At 42.2% G+C, this 20,087-nt stretch overlaps 1 protein-coding gene and 1 non-coding gene across 8 annotated transcripts in view; both read left to right on the forward strand.

Moving 5' to 3' along the window:
• Positions 1–20,087, forward strand: part of Mcf2l2 (MCF.2 cell line derived transforming sequence-like 2) — a 237,566-nt gene that overhangs the window by 117,337 nt on the left and 100,142 nt on the right. For all 7 annotated transcript variants that reach the window (XM_004834923.3, XM_021256429.2, XM_004834925.4 and 4 more), the window contains exons 13-15: positions 857–1,034; positions 7,603–7,694; positions 19,985–20,070. In XM_004834923.3, coding sequence (XP_004834980.2) covers positions 857–1,034; positions 7,603–7,694; positions 19,985–20,070 — 356 coding nt within the window. The remainder of the gene's footprint in view (positions 1–856; positions 1,035–7,602; positions 7,695–19,984; positions 20,071–20,087) is intronic.
• On the forward strand, positions 4,119–4,301 carry LOC147825435 (U2 spliceosomal RNA). The gene has a single exon (XR_015441214.1). It is a non-coding gene; the product is annotated as a U2 spliceosomal RNA (small nuclear RNA).

Below are 20,087 nucleotides of genomic sequence, written 5' to 3' on the forward strand. Positions count from 1 at the left end.
GGCTCAGCTTTTCTGATTCTGAGTTCCTCCTTTGGTGGTTCAAATTGTCCAGCAGATAGATGTCCCACTTGGTGTGACAAAGAAAAGGCTTCCTACTTCCGTTGAGCCACCAGAACTGGAAGGGCATCTTTAAGGGCATCCTTCTGACAACAAGGCCAGGAGAAACACAGTCAGCATTTTTTTTTTTTTTTTGTACCAGGGATCGAACTCGGGTCCTTGCACTCAGTCAGCTTTTTTTGTTTCCCCGAGCCTTTGTCCCAAAGTCTATCTTTCCCTGATATTTCTTCTATTTATCGCTTTCTTGCTTATACAGAGAGACGGCATCACACAGAATAACACGTAAATGTGTATCCTTTCAATTCTAGGTACTTCATGGGTCCCTTGATCCTGCCTCCAATTTGGCCACTCTTTCCCCTAAGAATACTTACATTCTTTTCTCCACCAGGGCCTTTATTTCTGATTTTGAAATCCTGCTTTGAACACTGGCCTAACACCCTTCATCTGTGACCTATGCCATCCTTTCCAACCATTAATGGACATGGCTAAGTGAACATTTATCCACTCAACAAATATTTCCCGAGCGCCAAGTATCCATTTTAGTGGGCCAGCCAGTGTTCCAGGCACTGGAGATGCAGGAAGGGAAAGGACATGGACATGGCTCCCAGAGCTCTCAACTGGGAGACACGGACTCTTAGAAGATTCTAGAGCAAAGACACACCCAAGGACTTGCATAAGGATTCCCAGAGGGAGGTGGGATGGAGGGAAGAGGGACAGATGGAAGAGAAGGAATGCTTTGTGTCCTCAGGCTCAGCAGACAGCCCTGCTCAAAAGCCCTGATTTGCCTTTGTTCCTGCAGGCCAAAGCCCAGAAAGTCCTGCAGAAGCTTGCTGACGTGCAGGAAATATTTCACAAGAGACAAGTGAGCCTGATGAAACTGGCAGCCAAACAGACCCGCCCAGTGCAGCCCGTGGCCCCCCATCCTGAGTCCTCACCAAAATGGGTGTCACCAAAACCCAGCCAGCCCTCCGCCTTGGGTAGGTCGTTTTGGAAAAGGATGCTTGTGGCTTTCATGTTTCCTCCATGCTCTTGAGAGCTGAGATTGTGGTTGTCTAAGATGGATGATGCTCAGTGCTTTGCCAAATATGATTTAAAACAAACTAGAGAGATGGCATAGAGCAGATGTCAAAGACTTTATAAATACTTCAATAATATTGAGTGCCTGGACACAAGGAGAGGCTCAGCATCTGGGAAAGGAGTAATACAGATGCATAAGAAACATTAGCATGAAACTGATTCCATCAAGGGCGTTAGAAGGCCCATGATTTATTGTTTGCGGAGCGATAAAGTTGATTCTTTGAAAAGATTTTTAAAAATTAGATAAGTCCTTACATCAGTCCCACACAGGTTTGATAACTGTACCTTATTAGTAAGCCCTAAGATCAGGTAATGCAAGTGTTCAAACTTTGTTCTTTCCCAAGATTGTTTTGGTTATTTTAGGTCCTGTTCATTTCCTTATAAATTTCAGAATCGTGTTTCAATTTCTGCTAGGATTGTGATTAGGATTGCACTGAATATATAGATCAATTTGGCTTACTGTTCACCTGAGGTATATTTCCATTCTTCTGTCTTTGTGTTGGCAATATATTTTTGCAGGAACATATACTTACGTCTTATCTTTTTAATATATTTTGTTCACATCTGCCTTTTAATTGAAGTGTTTAATCTATTTATATACACTGTAGTTATTGAAACAGTTGGATTCAAAATAGCTATTATTTTGTTATTGTCTGTTTATCTCCTCTCTCTCTCTCCATCTCTGTCTCTCTCTCTCTCTCTCTCTCTCTCTCTCTCTCATATGCTAGGGACTGAATCAAGGGTCTTTGCATTGACTTATGTGCTCAACTTTTAAATTTGTTTTTTTTTTTGTTTTTTGAGACAGGGTCTGGGTAAATCACTAAGTTACCTGGGCTGGGCTCAAACTTGCAATCCTCCTACCTTAGCCTTTTAGAGTGCTGGGATTACTGGCCTGCACTGATGTGCCTGGTTCATGTATTTTTATACTCATTTTCCTCTTTTTCTACCTTTTTTGGGTCCAGAAAAAAAAATTTTTTTGGTACCAAGGATCGAACTCAGGACCTTGAGCTTGCAAGGCAGGCACCGGAACCACTGAGCTAAATCCCTAACCCAGATGTTTTTTAATATTCAGTTTTATTTTCTTAATTTGCTTGTTAGCCTATTTCTTTGCACTGTTTTTCCCCCAAATGTATCATCCACATCCTTCATGCATCATAATCGACTTTGAATTAGTATCTTATCAGTTTATATAAGTATAGGAAAATTTAAGCTGGGTACGGTACAGGCTTCACGCTTGCACAATTCGAGCTCCACCTGGGCAACTTAGCAACTTAGTGAGACCCTGTCTCAAAATATCAAAAAGGGGGCTGGGGATGCAGCTCAGTGCAGAGGCACAGAGTTCACACACGCTACCACTAAGACAAAACAAATAGTAAAATACATTTTAAAAGGGCTGGGAATATAGCTCATATTCTGACACTGAACTTGTATTAAAATTTTTAGATAATCATATATCTTTTAATGAAATTAAGAAAAAGGAAGGAGAGAGAGAGAGAGAGAGAGAGAGAGAAATCTGCCACTGTTTATTTTACCCTGTCAACCGCCTTCAGTGTTCTTTGCTCCTTACTGTAGCTCTGAAGTACCATCTTGTCATCTCGTCCATTTCTCCTCGGGATAAGGAGTGTCTGTTAGCATTTCTTGCTGGGAGGTTTGTTGGCAGCAAGTTTTTTCAGTTTTCCTTTTTTTGTAAATTATGAGGCCTCTTGGTAATTCTCCACTTAAAATTTCTGGTCCCCTGTCTCCCATTATATAGTCTACATTTTAGAACTAGTCCTTTTTCCCCCTTTTTATTATGTTTGTGATGCATAATAAATATATTCACCATGGGGAATTGGGATATATATATATAATCACATATATATATATCATACATATATACATATGTGTGTGTGTGTGTGTGTGTGTGTGTGTATATATATATATATATATATATATATATATCTCGCATCTTGATCCCTTTTGCTTCCCCTTCCCCTTCTCTCCCTCCTGTCTCTCCTCATTTCCAGATCACCTTCTCATCTCCACAGATGCTATCTCCCTCTTTTCTTTCATCCATCTTTTAGTTTGCTCTCTATGCTTTGGTTTCTCATATAAGTAAAACCATGTGATATTTAACCTTCTGTGCCTGATTTATGTCACTTAGCATTAAGGTCTCAAGATGCATCCATTTTCCTACAAATGACTCAGATTTTTCTTTCTTTATGGCAGAGTAGTACTCCATTGTGTATAAATACCACACTTTCTTTTTCCAGTCACCTGCTGATGACCATATAGGTTGCTTCCAAGATTTAACTGTTATGAATTGTGCTGCTATAGACAGGGTATGCATGTGTCACTGTAATATGATGTCTTTAACTATTTTGGGAAGATGCCTAGAAGGGGAATAGCTGGGTCAAATAGAATTCCTACTTTTAGCTTTTTGAGTAATCTCCATACTGATTTCCATAGTGATTGTACTAGTTTACATTCCCACCAGCAATGTAGAAGCGTTCCTTTGTTTCCCCACAACCTCGACAGCATTTGTTGGTTGTTTTTTTTGTTATTGTTGTTTGCATTCGTTGTTTTTTTGAATTCTTGATCGTAGTCACTCTTTCTGGAGTAAGATGGAACCTCCGTGTTATTTTGATTTGTATTTCCCTTATACCCAAAGATGCTGAACATGTTTTCATGTACCCATTGGCCATTTGTGCCTCTTTCTTTGAGTAGTGTCTGTTCATTTCAATTGCCCTTTGACTGGGTCTTTCAATGTAGTTCTCTGTATATTCTAGGTTTTAGTCCTCTGTCTGAGAAATAGCTAGAAAATTTTTTTTCCCATAGGTTGTCTCTCTCCACTCTGTCGGTTGTTTTCTTTGCATTCAGTAGCTTTATAATTTGATATGATCCCAATTGTTGATTGTTGGTGTTATTCTTTTGCAATTGAGGTTCTGTTCAGAAAGTTCTTGCCTATCTCTGTCTTCAAGGGTTTTTACCTATTTTATGTTCCAATCGCTTCTCGGCCTTTTGGCTAAGATCAAGTGTAGTATCTATTTTATGTTCCAGCAGACTCAGTGTTTCTGTTTCTATATCTAGATCTTTGATCCATTTTGATTTGATTTTAATACAAAGTAAGAGTTATGAGTCTAGATTCATTCTACCATGGTGGATAACCAGTTTTCCCAGCACCATTTATTAAAGCCTATGTTTTTGGCCCCTTTGTCAAAGATCATGTGGCTGACAGTACCTGAGGTTGTTTCTATATCCACAATTCTGTTGCATTGATCCACATGTCTGTTTTGTGCCGGTACCAGGCTGTTCTTTTCTTTTAACCACTGTAGCTTTGTGGTATACCTGATATAACTTGAAATCCTGGATTGTGATGCCTCATGCTTTGCTCTTGTTGCCCAGGACTGCTTTTACTATTCTGGATCTCTTCCAGTTCCATATGAATTTTTAGACCATTTTCTGTAGTTCTGTGAGGAATGTTGTTGTTATTTTGATTGGGGTTGCATTAAATCTATATAGTATTTTTGGTGATATGGCCATTTTGACAATATTCGTTCTGCCTAACCAGGAACAGGAAATGTCTTTTTGTTTTCTCATGTCCTCTTCAATCTCTTTCTCCAGAGTGCTATAGTTTTTGTTAGAGAAGTCTTTCACTTCTTTAATTAGGTTAATTCCTAGGTACTTAATTTTTTAACCTGTTGTTAATGGTGTTGTTTTCCTGATTTTTTTCTCCGTCAGTTCATTCATCATTGGTGTACAGGAACACTGTTGATTTTTGCATACTGATTTTGTATCCTATGAGTTGCTGAATTTGTTTATTAGTTCTTGGGGGCTTTGGGGGGAGTTTTCAGGGTCTTCTCTGTAGAGGATCATGTGACCAGTGAGTAACGGTAGTTTGACTTCTTCCTTTGCTATACATATCTCTTTTATTCTTTCTCTTGCCTGATTGCTCTGGCTAAAATTTCAAGTACTACAATGAACATGAGTGGTGACAGTTGGCCACCTTGTCTTGTTCCTTATAGAAGTAATCCTTGATAACAGTTTAGTGTATTTCTTTTCTGATATTTTCTATGAAAACACACTCATACGCACATACACGTGCACAGTCAGACATATTTGCACATACATACCACAGGCAAAAACACACACACAGATCCTTCTTGGAGAGTTGAGGACAGGATTTGGTTTTTCTGGCCACTCATCCTTCCTCAAATTAAACTATGTTTATTTCTGTTTCTTGGCCTCTTTCACAGTTTCAAGACACATATGCTTGTTACAAGTAAAGCAGGAACTGTAGTTTGTTTTTCAGCTTTTCAAACATGAGGGTCCTAACAGATTAAGGACCTTTTCAAGGTAAATAAATCTTCTTGTCTGAACAGGTTGTCATTGCCCTGGGGCAGGCAACCAGCTCATTTTATACAACAGTTCTACCCTTTTGTTTATGGCAAGTATCCACTGGTGTGGACTCAAGCAGGTCATTGACAGGACTTTCAAACACATTGGCCTGCTGGCCATGGTAGTGCACACCTGTAATCCCAGCACTTGAGGCAGGAGGGTCACTGCAAGTTCGAGGCCAGCCTGGACCACATAGTGAGTTCAGGGCCAGCTTGAACTACAAAGGGAGACCCTGCCTCAAAAAACCAAAAAACAACAACAAAAAAACCCACCACATTGGTCTGATTCTTTAGTAACTGAGTCTGCGCCAAGATAAACATGGTATTTCATGATATAAAGAAGGTGGCCAGAAGGAGCTTAGAGACCAGAGCTGCAGTCTCAGCTCTGATTCCTGTGAGGTGCTCCCTTGAGCACAACATTTAACATCTCTCAAGTTTATAAGGAATGTGAAAAATGTGTCTACACATTTGCCTACAATGTCTGCAATGATAGCTAAGATGTACTGAGTTCTTACTGGGAACTCATATTTGACACACATTAACCCCTGAAGCCCTGAGAACAACCCCATACATAGGTTTTCTCGTTATTCCCCACTTTACAGAGAAGAAGCTAAGGCACGGAAATCACTATGCTGGCGTGTCTCGTGCAGGCAAGAGTAAGATGTGAATACTGGCAGAGTGGCTTCTACAGTCCTTCCTTTCCTTCACTCGGCCTGCAGTGCCAAGGGCAGGTGCCTGTCAGTCCCAAGGGTCACCAGTTATGGGATACACTTTTTAACATCCAGTTATAATGCCTGGAATCACTCACTTTACAGAGATCCTGCTGAGCATGAGGAGCCCGACGTGTTGTCTGTTATCATTATTATGTAGCTGCCGTGATCATGTGATCTGGGGGAGCATGACTGTACCTTACTACAGATTTCAACACAACACCCGGAAAGCACCCATAGGAAGCCCAGGCTGCTGGCAGCTGGCTTGCAGAATGGAGGGTCCTCTGGAGGGCACATGGTCCACCCCCATCCATCCCACCAGAGATAAGAATCAGAGGCATTCAATGGGTGCACTTCAGCATGGGGTCCGAAATGCTCGATGCCTGTCTCCATTAATCTCACGTATCCAGAGTCTCCTGAAACTCAGATTTCACATAGCTGATGACAGTGACGTGAACTCAGACGCTGCTTTCTGACTTGCCTTGTAACTGTCACCCCCAACACGGAGAAGGCTGAGAAAGCAGGTTAGGAAGCACCAAGTTCTCAGCACTTCTCCCCGAGGACCGGAGGAAGGGCCTCCCTCAGTTGTCTGAGAGCCCTGTGGCAGGAGACAAAGGGATGGAGTGACTGAGAGAAGAAAACAAGAGCGAGATAGCCCAGTTCCTTCCCACGACTGCTAACCGAGTCTATTACACAGTCATCCCATCCAGTAATAAGTGTAGGCCCATCAGTTCCGGAGTCCAACCATTGTAGCATTAGGCTAGGGCAGTCATGGACACCACAGTATGACTGAGGGGTTGAGCATTTTGAAGACTATAAGGAAATCTACCAAGTGATTCTATCTAAATAGTAAGATTTTAGTATTTTTCAAATTTTCCATAACAAGCACAAATTTGTTACTTTCAAAATGGAAAGATATATTCAACTTCTAACCCAAGAACAGCATCAAGTAGCCTCAGACAAATTACGCTTGCTGAAATAGCCGTGAAAAAAGCATCCGTGAAGTGTGTAACAGTCAGGGGAGTCTTTGAGAGGAAAGCAGCCTTCTAGCCAGGCCTTAACGCTGGGAATGGTAGGAGCACTGTTGTTTTTACCCCATCAAATTTACTGGCTTGTGGTTAGACATTTCACATGGTGTGGGTGGGACATTCAGGTCTGGCTCAAATGTCAAGTCCCTGGGATGGAGGGCTCTGTTTCTTTTCTGCCTCTCTTTATCTCCCATTTCATCCACTACCTAGAAAATTTCTGCAGAAGCTCAATTCTACTTTGTTAGTCAACCGCACCAACATGGTCCAACTCCTTGTCCAAGTCAGCCACTGCCCTGAGCTACGAGTCATACATCAAATAGCTAAACTAATAGTATGTTTCCCCTGTCCCTCCAGCCCCTCTTCAGAGAGCAGCTGAGGGACCTCATATGGAGACAGATTTGACGGCCCCGGAAAAGGAAGACGACGAGTCTAAACTTGAAGTCAAGGTAAAATCACCTTGTACAGATAGAAATTTCTGATATGAGACTCACTGCTGTAACTATATAAATCAGTAAACTGATTTAGCATGCCCTGAAGATGTGCCTATGATGGTGTGTAGCATAGACCAGGGCCCTCAAAAGCTGAAGTTTGTAGAAATTTTTTTCTTCTTTTTCTTTCTCTTTAATTGCAACTAGAAATGAATACTGCTTAATCATGTTTGTAACTGCTGGTAGATACTGTTTTATTGAGGGAGAAATCATTTTATTTATTCCTATAATCTGACTTCATAATTAAAATTGGGAGAACAGTGTGTAGTTCATGTAGGAAAAGAGGATGAAAAGTGCTTAGAGCTACAGACACACACATACGCACACGCACACGCACACACCTGGTGAACTCTGAATAAGCTCTGTGGATTGTGCCAGTATGAATTTCTTGGTGTTGCTATTACACTACAGTTGTGTAAGATGTTAACATTGGAGGAGGTAGGGGAAAGGGCGTGTGGCACTTCCTCGGGTATTTCTATGCAACCTCATGTGACTATATAATTATTTCAAAAGAAAAGAAAAAAGTATAAGCTTTGGAATCAGGCAGACCTGGGTTAAAGCAACATCACTTCTCTCGGCCTCACCCTCTTGTCTGTAAAAATAGGGATAAAGAACCTGGGTGTGATGGCACACACCTGTAATCACAGCACTCTGGGAAGCTGAGGCAGGAGGGTTGCAAGTTTGAGCCCCTCCCCACCCCACCCCCCTGGCAACTTAGCGACTTGGTGAGACCCTGTCTCAAAATAAAAAATAAGTTTAAAAAACAGCTAAGGATATAGCTCAGTGTGAAGGCTCCAGGTACAATCCCCAGCATTGGAAAAACAAAACAACAATGAAAAAAGACAGCTACCTACTGAGAGTATTTTGAGCATCAAATGGAAATTGAAAAATTTTCCAACACTGTCTAATTATAAAGGGGCAGAATACTTACAAACCCAATTAAAATGAAATGTGACAGGAAATACAATGTTTAAATTATTTTTTAATTTATTATGGTAAAAGACATTGCCATTAACTCCCTCAAAATCTGCTCCCTCACTTCAAACAAATTTATCCCATCATTCTTGCCACATTCTGAAGCAGTTCTAGAGGTCCTTTGTGTCATTAGTTGCACTGTTATGGCTGCCTGTATGTCCTGTACTGACTCAAAACATTTCCTTTCTATGGTTATTTTGACTTTGGGGAAGAGTCAAAAGTTACCGAGTGCCAGATCCAGTGTATAGGGTGGATAAGGACACACTGATTTTTTTTGGTTTTTTTGTACCGGGGATGGAACTCAGGACCTTGTGCTTGCCAGCCAGGTGCAGTGCCACTGAGCTAATCCCCAGCCCCCAGCACTGATGGGTTTTGTTTATTTGTTTGTTTGTTTGTTTTTTGGTATTGGGGATCGAACTCTGGACTTGGCGCTTGCACAGCAGGAGCCGGAACCACTGAGCTAAATCCCCGGCCCATTGTGATGTTTTTATGAGCCTGACTTTCTGTTAGATGGCAGCCATTGTATTTTTATCACACTGCATAAAGACTTCCAGAACTGCTTCAGAAGGTGGCAAGAACAATGGGATAAGTGTATTCAAAGAGAGGGGGAATATGCTGAGGGGGATTGATGGCAATGTGTCTCTTACTATAATTTGTTTTAAATATAAACACTCACCATATATTTTGATCATCCCTTGCCTGCTGATGCATAGCAATCCAAGAAAAGTTTCCTTTCCCCCGCCTCCCTGAAAATTCAGCATCCAGCTGGACCATAGCTCGAGGTCAGTGGGCCGTGGCCTCAGCTAAACTTCAGCAGCAGCTTGGGTCCGTGGTCTGGACAGAAGAAGCCACAGGACTCCACTGACCCATCAGGAGCTGGGCAGAGAGCAAGTCCGGATTTCCTTCCTGGAGGCAGAAACTGTATTAACGAAAGCTCCCAGCAGATTTCTTAGAGAGAGAAAGCTGCATTCTTCTGCCAACTATTAGTCACCCTGCTGAATTCTGGGCAGATATTGCCATTGCTTTTTCCAGTGAATTTCGTGATTGGAGGAACTGCATCACCAAGTCTCCCATCTGTGACGGTTTTTTGGTACCAGGGATTGAACTCGGTTCCTTGTGCTTGCAAGGCAGGCAGTGGAGCCACTGAGCTAAATCCCCGGCCCATCCCGTCTGTGTTTTAATTGTTCTTTTCCTTCCTGATGACTTGCTTGTGTGTTTAATGAAGGGCTTTTCCCACACTGCATGTTTGTTAACAGTCAAGGTGGTGGAAGAAGCAGGGTAGGAACTGCGGCTTGTAAAGACCATGGCCATAAGAAGAAATATAAGCAGAACCCTAAAATCATGAACCACGTGAATAGGAAGAAAGCAGATTATGCACAGAATCCCCAGATCCTACACTGAAAAGTTAAATTAGGACAAATAGATGTGATTAATATTTTATAAGCTTGGTTGTATTACCAGGGAAATTGTTATTCTAAACTGTAGAAGGAAACTGATAAGGAGAAAAAGGTGGAGATTCAGGACTGCATGGGCCATAGGTTCTTAAAGGGGAACAAGGCAGTTGACAACTAACAGCAAGAGCGGTCATTATTACCTATGCTGTATGCCACCATGGGAGATGCATGACCAGGATGGTTGGAGCACGCCTCCAACTCTGAGTCTGAGTGGCAGCTCCGACACCCTCTCAGTCTTAGGCCTATAACTGAAATATAAAATGAAATCCCAGCTGATAGAGTAGAGTGAGTCATCCATTGTGATGCTACATCTTATACTGAAGGGAGAAAAAATAGCTGTGAATCAAAGCCATTCATGCTTGCTACTAGAGTCACTCATACTCATGTCTGTAAGTAAGAGCCTGGCGTGGTTTGCAGGTTACCAGCTGAATCATCCCCCAGAAAAGTGCTCCCTCTTCCCCAGTGGGGTGATCCTTGCTGCACCAAGTCTTGATACATGACAAGCCAAAACTGACCAGGTGGCTGAGATTGTCCCCAGGCCATCTGCCAGTGGTGCGGTCATGTGCCACCCTCACCAGGAAAGCCCAGAGGTGGAAGAGACTCATTGTGGTTGTTGGCAGTGAGGCAACCATTTCCTGTTCTTTATGTCACAACAGAAAGCTGAAAACATGACTCATGGGAGCAGTTTTCCCGGGCTGTCACACCACAGCCAGAACCAGAAGCTGACGAGAACGCCTTTCCTAAGTTGGACCCAGAGGGCAAAAGGAAGAGCGAGCAGTATTCTGGGCACTTGTCCAAGCTTACAGTAGCAGAGGCCTTTCCAGGCTTCTGAGCCAACAGGCTCCCTAACCTAAAATGATACGGATGTTATAAAGCAAAGGCTAGAAGGGAATGGAAAGGTGAGAGGGCCATCACTACCCCTGACAAAGGCCAGACCTGTGCGGGTGCCCCATGGACCCAACTCCATCTCCCGTCTTCAGAACCTGTGAGGACAATGAAGTTGCCTGCATTTTGTCTGTGGTGCTAGTGAGACTCTGAGAAGTTGAGTTTCCCCAGGGAAACTAGTAAATAGCAAAGCTGGGACTTGAAACTAGTAGTTTATTAATCTAGCAGTTCACTTTTTTTAACCTAACTTAATTTACCTACATGATTATTTACTTAATCTATTAAGCCAACAATTCACTTAATCTCTCATACCCTAAATTTCTCTTCTCCAAGATGAAGATAAGTAACAACTACTAGCATCTTCATGGGTGGTTAATTAAATGAGAAACTCATGGAAAGCACCTGGCAGGAGGAGGATACCTGACACATACCCGATTCTTGGTGAATTTTGTTTCCTCATTTAATCCTATGGCTGTAGACAGAATGTTCTGGGTAAAAATTGGAAAGAAGCTAAAGGAAGAAGAGATTCAGGCCTTAAATGGGATGCTCCTAATATGTGAACCTTTTTGCCAAATGATAACATATATAAATAGTTCCATAAATAGTTCCTTGTCTTTTCCTACTCTGACTCCCACAAGTTTTTATTAAAGCTTTCGAACTCTCTGGACAACACCTACCTGAACTCTGAGCACATTTCCGCCCTTGCCTTCCCGGGTCAGGGCTGTGACCAAGCCTTCCAGGCAGAGGCAGCCACAGCCTCTGGAGTTTCCAGGACAAAGACTCAGTTTTCTTCTGCATGGCACAGTTTGGAGATGCTCAGAAATGCAGATTCCCAGGCACCGCCACAAAGATTTCAAATTAAAGAGGTCCCTGGTTAGGTGCAGGGATCTGAATCCTTAACTTGGATGTCGGGACAAGGATCACACTCCTGCATTGAGTAGGAGGCCATGAAGGCTCGGGATGAAGGAGAACTCAGAGAATTAGTGGCTATATTAAACTGGGAGAGTTTATGTTTGCTGAGGAAGCTGAATAAGAAAAAAGAAAGACTGGCATTAAGATCTCTGTTGGCCTTGACCTTTGACCTATAAAAATTGACATGGCTAAAATATTTGATAGGTCTCATTTGGGGAGCTTATTCAGCTCAATTTAATGTGTTTTAGATGAACTGCTATCAATTGTATATCATATAAGGATTATTTATCTTTGAGCCTAAACTCAGGAAACTTGCATATTCCATGAGGGAAATCCACTAATTTATAATATAAAACACCGAAACATATCTAGTTAAAGGAATAGAGTACGTTAACACACAGAGAAGGTGGGTGGCCTTTGAACTCACCACTAAAGAATAAATGCCACTTTGAAAGGTAAGGAAGACAGAAAAGGGCACTCCAGACTAGAGAAAGATACGAAGTCGCAGAAGTCTGAGCCCCTAGGCTGCTCTGGAAATGGTTCAAGCATGTGGGGAAGAGGCGGGTTCCTAAGGACTGCAGGGAGGACTGCTGACAGGAGGAGGCATCTGTGGGTTAGGAAGATAACTCTGACCAACGGTGCAGAGTGGACAAAGCTGAGCCAACGGCGAGAGCCTCCTGGCACCAGTGGCAAAAGGAAGGTGGGCAGAAGTCACACGCTTTGACCCAAGTGTTTTTCTCGTAGCCTGGAACACACTAGACTGAAAGAGAAAGTGTGGTGAATGAGGGAGTAGATGAAGACCGGAGAGAAGGGGATTCGGGGATGAGGGAGAGAAGGGGAGAGCTGTAATAGGGGAGGAAGGGAAGGTACTGACAGTAACTTGGAGGCCACCATCTTGGGTCCTCATGGGATGGGTTGGTCGGCCTGGATAAAGGGCTCCCGATGGGGCAGTGGGAAGTAGGATTTATAAAGGCTGAGTTCATGGGGTCTCAGAAATCTGTGACGGCAACCCTTGCCCTTTCTTCGTGTCCTGTGGCTGCCCTGGGACCAAAGCACTCCCCACACCCTTGGTGCCAGAGGAGCTAACCCCTCGCCGCGCTAAGCTCAGAGGCCAAGTTTGCCAAGGCAAACACTGGCCTAATAAAGCACTTACTTCTCTGATTTGTGATTTTACTGATGAGTTAAGACTTACGGACATAAACATTAAGTTACATTGGAATTTATGCCCTGAGATGAAAAATCACCCTAAATGAACAGCCTGCGAAACTTCAGGGTGCACAGCGACTTCTTTTCAATGTCCTCGGCGCAGTTGCTCTCTTTTCTTTCTTTTCTCTATTCTCTTTTTCTTCCCTTTCCCTTTTGGGATGGGAAAGGGCATCATGTGACACATTCTCACTTTCTGATTTGTTTTGGGGGAGTACCAGGGATCAAACTCGGGACCTTGGGCTTTGGAGGCAGGTGACAGAACCACTGAGCTAAATGCCCAGCCCACTTCCTGATATTTTAAAGAGAATTATAGAAGTACAGATTATTGTTAATGTGATGTTTGCGGTCAGTTTAAGAAGACATTTTCTCTATAAAGAAAATATTGCAAATAGTTTTGATGAATTAGTCCAGCCTATAAAAGCTGATTTAGTGGATAAGAAAATTGAACTAGTTGGTAACCAAACTAGGTAGGAAATTTAAGAACTTAGATATAAGAGACCCTGGGAAAAATTTGAAATAGATGACGTTTGCATCTGAGACCCATTTCCTCATCTTTCTGGAATCATTTCCCATTTGCACAAACCTTGGGACCACTTAGGCCTGTTCCTCAAGGCTGCCCTTTCCCTCCACAGGGCTTCTTCAGTCTATGAAATGTCCTGAACCCTCCCTGTCCCCTGCCCCCATTCTAGAAGGCCCTACCCCTGCAGCTCAGGGCTCTGAATGTGCCACTTTCACAGCAGTGCAACTGACAGCCCTTCCTTCTCCTGAAAAGATTTGTCACTGAAATGAGAACTGACTGCCCAGGTATCCAAAGGAATCTTTAAGCAGTGGCTTTTTCAGGCAGTGACAATGAAAAGTAGGAAGAAAGTGCTGGAAAGACCCTCGAGGTGGAGCCAGCAGGGCAGTCCCGGCAGCTGGGAATCTGCTCCCCAGATAGATTCTCTAAGTGGGTTCTGCAGGGGAGGGGGCAGCCGAGCTGGGTGCCCCGGGCTGGGGTTGTGCACTCTGGGGGTGCATCTCACGGAACAACGGGGACCCCAACTACAGGTGGCCCCCATCAGAAAGTTTCCCTTTCCTTCCCACTCTCTACCCTTGCCTCTCGTTTGAGAAAATTCTGATAATTATGCATCAGTTCTTACTTGACAAACCTCATTTTATTCCTCATTTTCATGATTAATTTACATGATTCATGATTTAATTTACAATGCCAGAAAATGCTGAGGCTTTCCCACTTCATTATCACTGCAGGCTTTAAATGAGGAGGGTGGCACAAGCCCCTTCGTGTCTGACTTTTCTTTCCTCTCTCAAAATTAGGTCTAATTGCTTCTCTTTTTTCAGAAATGTGATAATATGGCAAATAATACCTTCGTCTTAAATTAGCAGATACCATTGCTTTAAAAGAGTTGGAATTGATGTTACTTTCCACACATTCCCAAAATCACACAGTGAAATCATTTAACTTCAGGAGAAAACGAATTTGATTTCATTCAAAGGTTGCTTTCTCTTTTTAGGAAGGAAAAAGAGAATTTTAGTCAAATTAGCTATTGATCCTTTTCCAAACACACATTTTTAAAAGATTTATATATTCTTCAGAGAAGGGGAAGTAAAAGTTTTTGGTTTTGGTTTTTTTTACAAATTGCCTCAGGCCAGGAATTTGCCTCCCGTTCACCCCCACTTTTGAAGGCACATATTTCTTAAAAATCCAGGGGAGACAGAGTAATTAGATTCTGTAAGTTTGCTGAGAAGATAGAGGATAGGTCAGCATCAGGGTGCTGCTAGAGAACCTGTATTTTGGTTGGTGTCCCTTTGAAAGGCAAGAGAGGGCTGGGTTAGGGGTAGGTGAAGGGGAAAGACCCTGAGCCCAAAGCAGTTCCCAGCCCGCTGGCCCACAGGGCCAGCCCTTTTTCCTGAGGACAAATGAGCATAAAAGGAAAGGGGCTGTCCCACCGGGCTGGCCGCCAGGTGCTGTAGTTACGAAATAGCTTCTCCTCCAGCTCTCCCTTCACTGTCCGCTCTGGGCACCTCAAAGTCAAGGTGGCTTAAGGGAAAACAGGATTCACTTCGAGAGAAACTACCGTTGTTCTGCTTTGAAAGAGTATCACTTTACAATTCTGTGCTGCTCATAAGAAATCCCTAACAAAGAAATAAAACAGCCATTGGTGGCTGGTCTGTGGTCAGTTTCTTGCTCTGCTATTTGATAAGAAGCTTTTACTTGAATATGTCCTCCTCCTCCTCCCAGAGCTTTCAGGAAAGGTTATTTAACATTTTCCCAAAACTACTCTGGATACAGTTTCAACTTTTATCTCAAAATCAGAAGCAATGGCACCTGCTTTGTATTTTGTTTTGTAACCAGTGAGATGTTTTCTAGTCAAATCACACATCTCCCTCATTTTGTGCAGAAGAAAATAGATGCCCAAGAGATTGAGAGACGTAGCTAACAGCTACCTCACAGCTGGATCTCTAATCACTGTGTCAACCCTTTGATGTAGATGTCATTATCCCTGTTTTACAGATGAGAAAACTAAGGCACAGAAATCTTTCCCAAAGGATATTTTTAAATAAAAGCCAAAAATTTCCATTGAGAGCTGCCTCTCTCATTCAAGTTTGTGTTCTTTTCACTCTGTAAGACATTTTAAATTATATGATGATGGTGAACCCAGTTTGGTGGGTTCAGTAGCATTTAAAGATAAATATATTAAAAGGAATAAAAGGGGAGAGCGTAATTTCAAAATAAAGTATAGCGGGGCTGGGGTGTGGTTCAGTGCCACAGTGCTTACCTAGCATATGCAAGGCCCTGGCTTCAATCCCCAGCTCCACTAATAATAGTAATAATAAATGTATTAGTAGTAATAACAATTAAAACAATAATAGAGACTATCACATCAATTTAACATAACAGAAAAAGGTTTTTGCGTGGATATGTTTGTGTGAGATAATATAAATGTATTAGGCTATGGTCAAACTTTGAAAGTCACTACGCTAGAACATGACTAATCTGTCTACTCTAACAAAACCTTCATGTACAGGGCAGCTACCTCCCTGCAGGTTTTTACTGAAGCAGTGCCCAGGTCATCTGAGGTCCCTTCCCATTAAACTCTCAGCATCACCAGTAATGTTGTAATCTCACAGACTTGGTGGGCAGGAGTCTCCCTCTGCCCCACCCCAACTATGTGACACAGATGTAGAAGCAGGAACACAGATTGGTGCAACCAGCCCATTCCAAGGTGTTTCCACAAGCCCAGGCAAGCTTTCGTGCATGACAAAGCCTATAAATTGAAGATCCATCATCATTCGGTGTAAAAGGCGACAAAGTGCAAAGCTATGCCTTGTACTTGTCCCTCGTCATGTGGTGATGAAACAAGAGACCCTATAATCTGCCCCACAAACAACAGATCAACGAGTTGGAAATACAATTTTCTCTATAAGCAGAAGGCAGTTTTACAGTGGGAGAAAAGTGGTTCCTCTTTGTGAAAGCCCTGTGTTCTGAGTTGGGGATCCAAAGATGAGGGAGACTGGAGTAAGATTCCAATGGGTAATTCAGGCACAGAACTAAAAAGATGCACAGCTAAAAAGAAGGTGCAGTGTAACCTTAACTGCGATGTTAATTAGTCCAGTTTCGAAAAAATATGAAGAAAGAATTTTGATAATGTGGTAAAAAGCTAGATTGGTTGGAATTTGAATCCTGGGGCTGGTATTTACATGATATATTGACTCATGAATAATATTTTTTAGTATATATATATATGTAATCAGAGGGAATCTCGGAACTAAAATTTAGATTCATACTGGAATGGCTTCCTATTTTAAAGAAATATATATCAACTTGTAATATGAAATTGATATTACATTTTAGAGCTAAGTTGGCAAAACTAGTATCCCAGATAATTCTTCAATTGTTAGTTTACTGGCCAGGGATTTAGCTCAGTGGTTCCGCCCCCTGCCTCTCAAGCACAAGGACCCGAGTTCCATCCCCAGTACCAAAAAAAAAAAAAATTGTTAGTTTGTTTTCTGGTTATCATACCAGCTTTGTGGAGATATCTACAAAAAGATTAAAGGTCCAGTTTTGTTTAGTCCACTGAACACCTCTAAGTTCCTGTTCCTGTGGTCAGCGTTGTGCATAGCAAAACACACTGAGTTTGACTGCACTCGAGGGAGAGGACTTTCACTGCATTGCCAGTAACTGAGCAGCCCTGGCCTCACCTGCTTTGTAAAGAGACGGCCCCTCTGTTCCTCAGAATGGGAAAAGCTCATCTTTTAGCTTCCCATCCTCGTTTCCTGGAAACCTTTTGTCTAATTATTAAATTTCCCTTAACAAAACTTTGCAAGAGGCTGGGGATTTAGCTCAGTGGTGCTGCTGCCTGTCTCGAAAGTGCAAGGTCCTGAGTTTGATCCCCAGTACAAAAAAAACAACAAAAAACTTTTGCAAGAGGGCCTTTTCTAAATCTACATTCCCTTTACTGACAATGTAAATTAACTCAGTAAGACATAACCAGGACCTGATCTATAAAGCTAAAATGATGCTTCCATGATGTATGATTAAAACTATTGAAAGAGATGAGCCAATGGGGTGTGTCCACACAACGGAATACTACGCAACAGTGAGGAGTGACTGTCAGACTGGCCACACCGGAAATGTATCGCCAAAGCATTTTGCTGGGGAAAGAAGCCAAACTCAAAAGGCTACAGAGACTGTGATGAAAGGGCAGAAACAGAGCAGTGGTTGCCAGGGACTAGAAGCCAAAGGAGGGGAGGGAGTACGAAGAGATAGGAGGAAATGCACCTGGTGAAATGTTCTTTGTCACATAGACACTTGCTGAAAGACAACATATACGTATAGAAAGGTTAGTTTTATGTTATGTCACTTAGACTCCTATAACCTGACCTAAAAGTGAAATATTTTTTAAAAACACATTGAATTAAAATGTTTTTCAGGGCTGGGGATTTAACTCAGTGATTCCACTGCCTGCCTCGCAAGTGCAAGGTCCCAAATTTGATCCCTGGTACCAAAAAAAAATGTTTTTCAGAATTGAGGATGATTTACTTTTTAATTTTTGTCCACTCTCTAATAAGTATTTTGATCCTGGATAAATTATTTATTCTGACTCTCAGGAACTTAAGTTAGCTATAGATAAATAGGAAAATAAAGAAATACTTCACAGAAATTGAGCTTCTAAGTCCAAAAATATCTAAATCATAGGTATTTTGTTATATGCTAAAAACATTAACAATAAAATTTTAAAGATAAGCTCCATAAGGATTGTTATTTGGTTTTTAATTTTTAGAGGTAGGTCTTTGTATCACAACACATACACCCCACAATATGATAGATTTTCATCAATATTCACTTGATTATTTTCTTACACTATAGATCCCAGTGATAAATGTAGAAAAAATTTTGGAATTAAAGTGATGTAACAAGAAACCTAAATATGCCAAATACAACTTCAAAGACATATCTTCACTTATGAAAACAATGTCTTATGAAGCCAGACTTTAAAAATTCCCCCTTATGAATATTAAAACACTAGCACCTAGCCGAGGATTTGGCTCAGTGGTTCCACTGCCTGCCTCGCAAGCGCAAGATGCTGAGTTCGATCCCCGGTACCAAAAAAAAAACACTAGCACCTTGCAACATCCTAGGCATTTAATACATATCATATGAACATGAATCTATACCAATGGTGTCTTAGAAATTAAATAGGCATGGCTCTTTTTTAGAATAACCCTAGGCATTTCCCCAAAAGAGGCAAGACCCAGTTTGTTCCTAAGAAAATATAATCTTAGCCCAGTGCAAGGAGGATGAGGTGGGAGGATTGGAAGTTCAAGGCCAGCGTGGGCAATTTAGCAAGAGCCTGTCTTAAGAAAGAAAGAGAGAGAGAGAGAGAGAGAAAGAAAATATAGTTTTTAATAATAAAGTGAATGTTTAGGACATTGTAGCAAGGAGATTATCATAAAACAATTAACTAATAAAGAGAAAGTATATAATGAGCTGTATTTGAGTGCCTCCTGCCAGCCAGGTAGTCTCTATGGCACTTCCACACACTCTCACTTAAGTTCTATGGGGTGGACAGTGCCACAGGGTCTCTATTCCAGATGAGGAAATGAAGGCACCAAGTTTAAATGATCCAAGAGCTCCCCGCCAGCAAGCAGGGCCGCCTGTCAGCTGGCTCTGGAGTCCGCACTGCTGACCATTCCTCCACGCTGCCTAAGGGTCTGGCTGCTGGAAGAGGCAGTGAGACAAATGGGACTTCCAACCACCACCAGTAGAAGCCAGCCCTGGCCTTACTTCATCCCTAGTTCTTCTGGCCTTGGGCCAGGGGCACCTTCTCTAGACCTGGATTTCTTACAACAGCAGCAACCAGAACAAGGAGATACTGAATCCAGGGATCTTCCTATTGTCTTTTCTAGCTCAAACACTAATTTCTCTGAATCAGTAGGGGAGACAAGAGTGCAGTGCAAATAGCCCTTCAAGATGAAGGCGTAAAACCTGTTTTGGAGAATGAGCATTTGTCATTCTAGAGGCAGCCCCAAGGTGAACTGTACCAGGCCCTCAGAGTGGCTGGGGAAACCTCAGGAAAGAGTCGGACCAAAAAACCAACATGCCGCTCATCTAGATCAAAACCCAAGCCAAACACAGAAATCGAGGAAAAGAAAAATATAAATTAAGAAGCCTTGGGCCGGGGATTTAGCTTAGTGGTTTCACCGCCTGTCTCAAAAGCAAAAGGACCAGAGTTCGAACCCTGGTACCAAAAAAAAAAAAAAAAAAAAAGAAGCCTGCCAAAACATAAAATCTTAACAAAATTTCTTTCACTTCAGAATGGAGAAACACTGGAAAGGAGTGAGAATGACGGGGGGAGCCCTGAGTTGGAGCAGCCTGGCAGAGAAGACCTCTCCCCCAGCAGGTGAGACGCAGATCCAT

Source organism: Heterocephalus glaber, unplaced genomic scaffold, assembly GCF_053883595.1.
Source record: "Heterocephalus glaber isolate CG9 unplaced genomic scaffold, H.glaber_assembly_v1.0 deba00001504, whole genome shotgun sequence".
NCBI lineage: Eukaryota > Metazoa > Chordata > Mammalia > Rodentia > Bathyergidae > Heterocephalus > Heterocephalus glaber.